We start from the raw sequence: 6,000 nt of genomic DNA, 5'->3' as shown, positions 1-6,000 counted from the left end.
AATTGGACCATTTGTAATAGTTGATGATTCAAAATGAAAAATTCCAATACTGAATGTGTAGGACTCTAATTTTTGTTGCTCAAGTATCTACGTAATAGGTTTCCGTATGATTTGATTTTTACCGAAATTTGTCAAGGTTTTTCAATCTCTCTGTGAAAACCATTCGTTATTTCTTTGCATGAAAAATATCTACAGATGAGATTTCGCTCAGCCCTTTCTTCAGTTTAAGGCTGTTTCTATGTTGCTGCGATGTTTTATTTTGACAGTTCAGACCGGATGTGGTGCTCCATCCTCATTGTGCTCTGACGCTCGGAGACTCGGTGAGGGAGGCAGAGCAGAATAACGGCGAGGAAAGGGAGGACGGTCGGCGGTACCGCGGGTCACAGGGATGTACAGTAAACACAGGCAGAAAAATGCCCAAATATCATCGGCAAAATGTGGACGTTTGTTCGTTTTTCTCTTTTTTCTCTTACTGAACGGCGAACTGGACCGAGCCAGCGGAGACACCGAGGAACAAGGTAAAGAAAAGAGCCGCCGAGCTCCGACCTAAAACTTCTTCTCCTGGCATCTACCAGTTGCGTGTTGAAGCGCTGAGACCCATCATTTAAAACTGTGTGAAAGGTTTAAAGAGTTTAATTTAATCAGAATGATTTCATTTAAAGCTGGGAGCGAGTGCAGTCGTAGTGCTGAAACTTTTTCTTGCAGTAATGAGCTGTTTTATGAAGAGCAATGAGCCTGCCAAAACCCCTTTAAAAATATAGCTATTTAAAGCTGCGTCTCGCACTAGCTTGACTGGTACAGTACCGTTATCAGCGTGATTTAGAGGAGAAGTAAGGTCATATAGCTCTTAATATTGTAATTTATAAGTGTTGGAAATAAAGCCGAAATAAAGAACATACATTATAATTTCCGAAAAAATCACACTTGGACATTTTCATTTGGGTTTTACATGAAGCAGCATACATTTATACAAGTTTTAATGGTGTTTCGGCGTGACTGAGAGTTGAAATAAGGTGACAGCTCATGCTGTTGACATTGTAGAGTCACGGGTTTCAAGCCGAATTTAACCTAATATACCAGATTTACGAGAAAATGTCAGTAACTTGACTTCTGCTGTGTTTTGAAGCCACTACCTGCGAGAAAATATAAATTTGAGCGTTTTTCAATTCGCTTTGTTTTCGGTGGGAATTTAGGCGAAAATAACGTGACACAGCTTTGACTTTTGACTGTATTAAGTAGTAAAATCAAGCCGAATTAACACTTTATGCCCTCTAAGCCGAGATGTGAGTGTTTTTAGTAGGAATTTCGATAATTACATGCAAGGAAATATAAGTTCGTGAGTTTTAGCAGTGATTCGCAGCCGGTGGGATAAGGGCGAAAGGGTTGACACATCTGAGTTATGACAGTCGCCAAAATGAGCTTTAACTAACCCTTTGATGCTAATAAAACTGACAGGACTCCTAGATCGATGTTACAACAATGCATGTAAATAAAAAAAACATTTCCGTGAGTTCTTGGTTGCATTACTTTAACTATTACAGCAGCTTTATGAAGAGGAGCATCGAAGTCCATTTAAAGATGAGCCAATTAACTGAAGCGTTCCTTACCAGGCATAATTAATAGGCTGCAGTAATTGGAGGGATTAAAAGGGGAATTAAGATGACACAGCTCTGGCTGTTGACAGCATTGGGTCTGTAAATGAAGCCATATTTAAGATTAGATATTTAATTCTACAAAAACCAAGTGTGATTTATATTGTTTTAAGGTAGACTAAGGAAGCGAATGGAAGCGTAGTGTAAGTCTAAGAGAGTTTTCTGATATGTTTTGTTGTTTAATGTGACACTTCTGACTCTTTGACAGCAATGAGGTCTATATTAAGCCAAGTTTTTGTCCTGAAAAATCAAGTTAATAATGCTTTCTAGTGCATTGTTTGCCATTATAAGATTTTAAATGTGGAGAATTTAACGATTACAGCAGTTTTATAAAGAAGAGTGCAGCATGCACCAAAGTCCATTAAAAGGCAGGCAATTAAACACTGGTTTCCTGGATATTATGGCTTTATTCTTTACATTACCATTGATTTCATACAAACCCAGTGAGTAACAGAATGATGACATCTCTGCTTCCCTCACTTGGTGCCTGCTACTCCTGTAAACATTGGTGGAGTTTAGGGGGAAATGGGGTGGCGGAGCTCCAACTGTTGTCAGTTTAGAGGCGCGGATATGGAGCCAAAATGAACATAATACATTAAATGTCATTAGAACCAATATTAAGTTAATTTCTAGTGAGTTTTTATGCCAGTGCATGTAAAAGACATCAATTCATGAGGGTATTCAGGTGTATTTTGGGTCGTATTTATGTGTTTCATGTATCTTTAAAGCCTATAGAGATGGGCATTACAAGGCAATGAATGCTGTAGTGATGTGAAAGGTTTCTAGTCCATTTTTTTTGTCTTTTTATTGTTTTAAACTTTTATCATTTTGAACTGTTATTGCAGTTTTATAACAAATAATGCATAATAACATCACTACTTTGCTTTCTTGATACAGTAACTGGTTGGATTGAGAGGGGAAATAAATGGACACAGCATAGTAGAGTTGAGCATATCACGCTGAATTGAACAGAATACATTACATCCGCTCTAATCAACTTTACTGTGTTTTAGTGGCTTTAAAGTGAGACACCTAGACCTGTGAAAGATTTAAGACGTGTTTTGTCGTGACTGACGTGCCAGTAAGGTGACACCTCTGGATGCTGACATAAATGCGTTGTGGTTATTGCACCAAACATAACATACATCCTATCCTACATAACAAACATAAATTTGTGACTTTTTTAGCTGTTTTTATGTAGTAGTTCTGACTGAGAGTGAAAATGATGACTGGTCTGACATTGATATGATTGATTAGTGACTATGAAGCCAGGATTATCATACATAGTACATGACATTTATGAAAATTGGAAAATGAAAATCATATCTATTGTGATTTTATGTCATTTTGTGCTTTCATTTTCTAAACTCTGTCTGAAACTCAGGCAGTCCAACTTTACATCACTCAGGCAAAAAGCACCAGATACACATGACTAACAACACCTTTCCTGAATATTATGGCTTTATTTCTCACATTACTGTTGATTTCATCCAAACCCATTGAGTAACAGACTGATAACATCTCTGCTTTCCTCACTGGGTCCTCGGTTTCTTCCATAAACATACAAGAATGGCTGGCATTTAGGGGTGAAATAAGGCGACAAAGCTCTGAACTTAGGCAGCTGAAATAAACATTAAACATGTTATTTCCTAAAGCGGCAGTGGTGTGTTTTCTTGTGGTTTTTATGTGAGTTACTGTAAGAGTTTTGTGTTTTAGCGTGACTGAAAGTGCAAATAAGGTGACAGCTCTGACTGTTGGCATTACTGAGTATGAAGCTGACTTTTACACAGTACATTGTATTTCCTGGCAAATGAGATAAGCATTAATTCTAGAGCAGTTTTAGGGCATTGCAGGTGGTTTGGGTTACTGCAGTTTTCTAAAGAAGATCCAAAACCACTTAAAGAATCTGACAGTTTAAGAACGTGCCACTTATTAGACATAATTGGTATGATTACAGGAGAGATTGAGAGGTTAAATAATAAGCTAAAGTTAACAGAGTTTGTTATTCTTTCTGGAAACAAGTCTAACCCCGAATTTCCATATACAGTGAGCACGCCGCGCACCAAAGCGCTGCGGGTTTGCTCCCATTGAAAGGAGAGCGACCTCGCCCAATGGAAGTGAGTCTAGAGCGCTGCGCCGCAGCGCGCAGCTCTGATCAGCAGGAAGAGATCGCGGGAGAACTGTGAGGTCACGCAGGAATAGCATTTCAACAGTGGACTATTTTACCTTTTGGGGTTAATTTATCATCCTTTCCAGTATAAGTCCATGATATTATTGCTTCCTCCATTGAATGAGTACATTAGGAAGTTAAAAGGTTAATGTTTGCTTAAAGGATCTGTGGTTTTATGCAGAGTTCTTTGGCTAAATATCCCCAAAACTTAACTTTTCCTTGTCAGTTGGGCCATTGTAGCTCTGTGACCCACTGACCTTTCAGTGACCCTTTGCTCTCACTGCAGGATGAGACGTAATGTTGATATAGTGATGATTTACGATCGGGAGTCCATGTCCATGTCTATTTTGAAAGAACCGGATGTTCTACACTTGTGACTTCCATGGTTGGTGCTTTCTGAACGACAGTGAATTTACGAGGTTTGGCAGTGGCCAGCGCTCATAATAGACCTGCAGCGTATTTGAAAAGAAGGGTTGGGTTGTCTGTCAGTACTTACGTCTGTTTGTTGATTTTAGGGTTACATTTTTAATACCTGCATAATTCTTTAGGACATCATGTGACCTCCCCATGCCCTCTCCTTTTAATTGTACCCATTACTAAGCATCCAGGCTGGGCTGGTGATAGCCAAGGGATGGACACATGATGTGTCTGGGCCATTCTTCTGACTGTTAAATCTCAAGAATCGGATTTTCTTCTAACCAGTGACATGGTAATACTGTATTGGGGGATATTTAGAAAAGCTATGGTACTGCTTTAATCACTGCCCTGTAAATGGTGTTGTGTGATTAGTGCATGTTTATAAAAATGCCTTTAGAGTGTTTGTTTCTAGCAGCAGCACCGTTGTCTGTATGTGAAGATGTTATAACAGTGATGACAGAACTACTGTTAATGATGGAGGGTTGATTTTTCATGTGGAATGAAAATGACCCACAGGTCAGCGGTTTGGTCTCCGGAATCAGTCTGTTGACCTGCAACATTTGCTGCAATGTTTCCAAAGCAATGTGAATTTCAAACACCTAATTCTTCTTACAAGGGCTAGTACTGTGATGGAAAATGATCTGAATTAATTGTTAATAAGCATGTGTGCTACATCAGCAACATCAGACACAATTAAAGCCATTGAAGGTTTTTATGAGCATTTAAACAGACCTTTTCCCTTTGTATGGGATATACAGGTGCTTCTCAAAAAATCAGAAAATCACGAAAAAGTTCAATATTTTTTTTGTCACTCTTTTCTGAAAGTGAAACCCATACATTATATAGACTTGTTACACATAGAGTGAAATATTTCAGGCCTTTATTTCTTGAAATGTTGTTGATTATGACTTACAGATAAGAAAACCCAAAATTCAGTGTCTCAAAAAATTAGAATATTACATCAGATCAATAAAAAAAGGATATTTTAAACAGAAATGTCAGGCTTCTGAAAAGTATGTTGATTTCTATGTACTCAATACTTGGTTGGGCCTCCTTTTGCATGAATTACTGCATCAGTGCGGCATGGCATGGAGGCGATCAGCCTGTGGCACTGCTCAGGTGTAACGGAAGCCCAGGTTGCTTTGATAGCGGCCTTCATGTCATCTGCATTGTTGGCTCTGGTGTCTCTCATCTTCCTCTTGACAATAATCCATAGATTCTCTATGGGGTTCAGGTCAGGCCAGTTTGCTGGCCAATCAATCACAGTAACACCATGGTCATTGAAGCAGCTTTTGGTACCTTTGGCAGTGTGGGCAGGTGCCAAGTCCTGCTGGAAAATGAAATCAGCATCTCCATACAGCTTGTCAGCGGAAGGAATCATGAAGTGCTCTAAAATGTCCTGGTAGATGGCTGCATTGACTGTAGACTTCAGAAAACACAGTGGACCAACACCAGCAGATGCCATGGCAGCCCAAATCATCACTGACTGTGGAAACTTCACACTGGACTTCAAGCAATGTGGATTCTGTGCCTCTCCACTTTTCTAGGTCCCAGAGTCTGGAGGAGGAGTCATATTCCTACTCTATGAGGGGAAAAAAGAGAGTGCATATGCATTTTACACTAACCTGACTCTACACAGACTGTTTCATTTATCTACTGCATGGATATATTTGGCATTTGGGAAGGGCAGGACTTTTCAAAAAATAATTTGAAGGTGATTGAAGGAATGTTCTGTCCATCACATTGGTGACAGACCAATCA

At 39.2% G+C, this 6,000-nt stretch overlaps 1 protein-coding gene across 1 annotated transcript in view; it reads left to right on the top strand.

Annotated features, from left to right (window-relative positions):
- The first annotated feature begins 321 nt into the window (after positions 1–321).
- The window catches only part of adam19a (ADAM metallopeptidase domain 19a), a 253,726-nt gene continuing 248,047 nt past the window's right edge, over positions 322–6,000 (top strand). The window contains exon 1 of the mRNA XM_041779714.1: positions 322–518. Within this exon, the coding sequence (XP_041635648.1) occupies positions 389–518 (130 nt within the window). The 5' untranslated portion in view covers positions 322–388. The remainder of the gene's footprint in view (positions 519–6,000) is intronic.

The sequence above is a fragment of the Cheilinus undulatus genome, linkage group 22 (assembly GCF_018320785.1).
Source record: "Cheilinus undulatus linkage group 22, ASM1832078v1, whole genome shotgun sequence".
NCBI classification, from domain to species: Eukaryota; Metazoa; Chordata; class Actinopteri; order Labriformes; family Labridae; genus Cheilinus; species Cheilinus undulatus.
The sequence above is the reverse complement of the archived record's forward strand: the minus strand, read 5'-3'. Positions and strand labels throughout refer to the sequence as shown.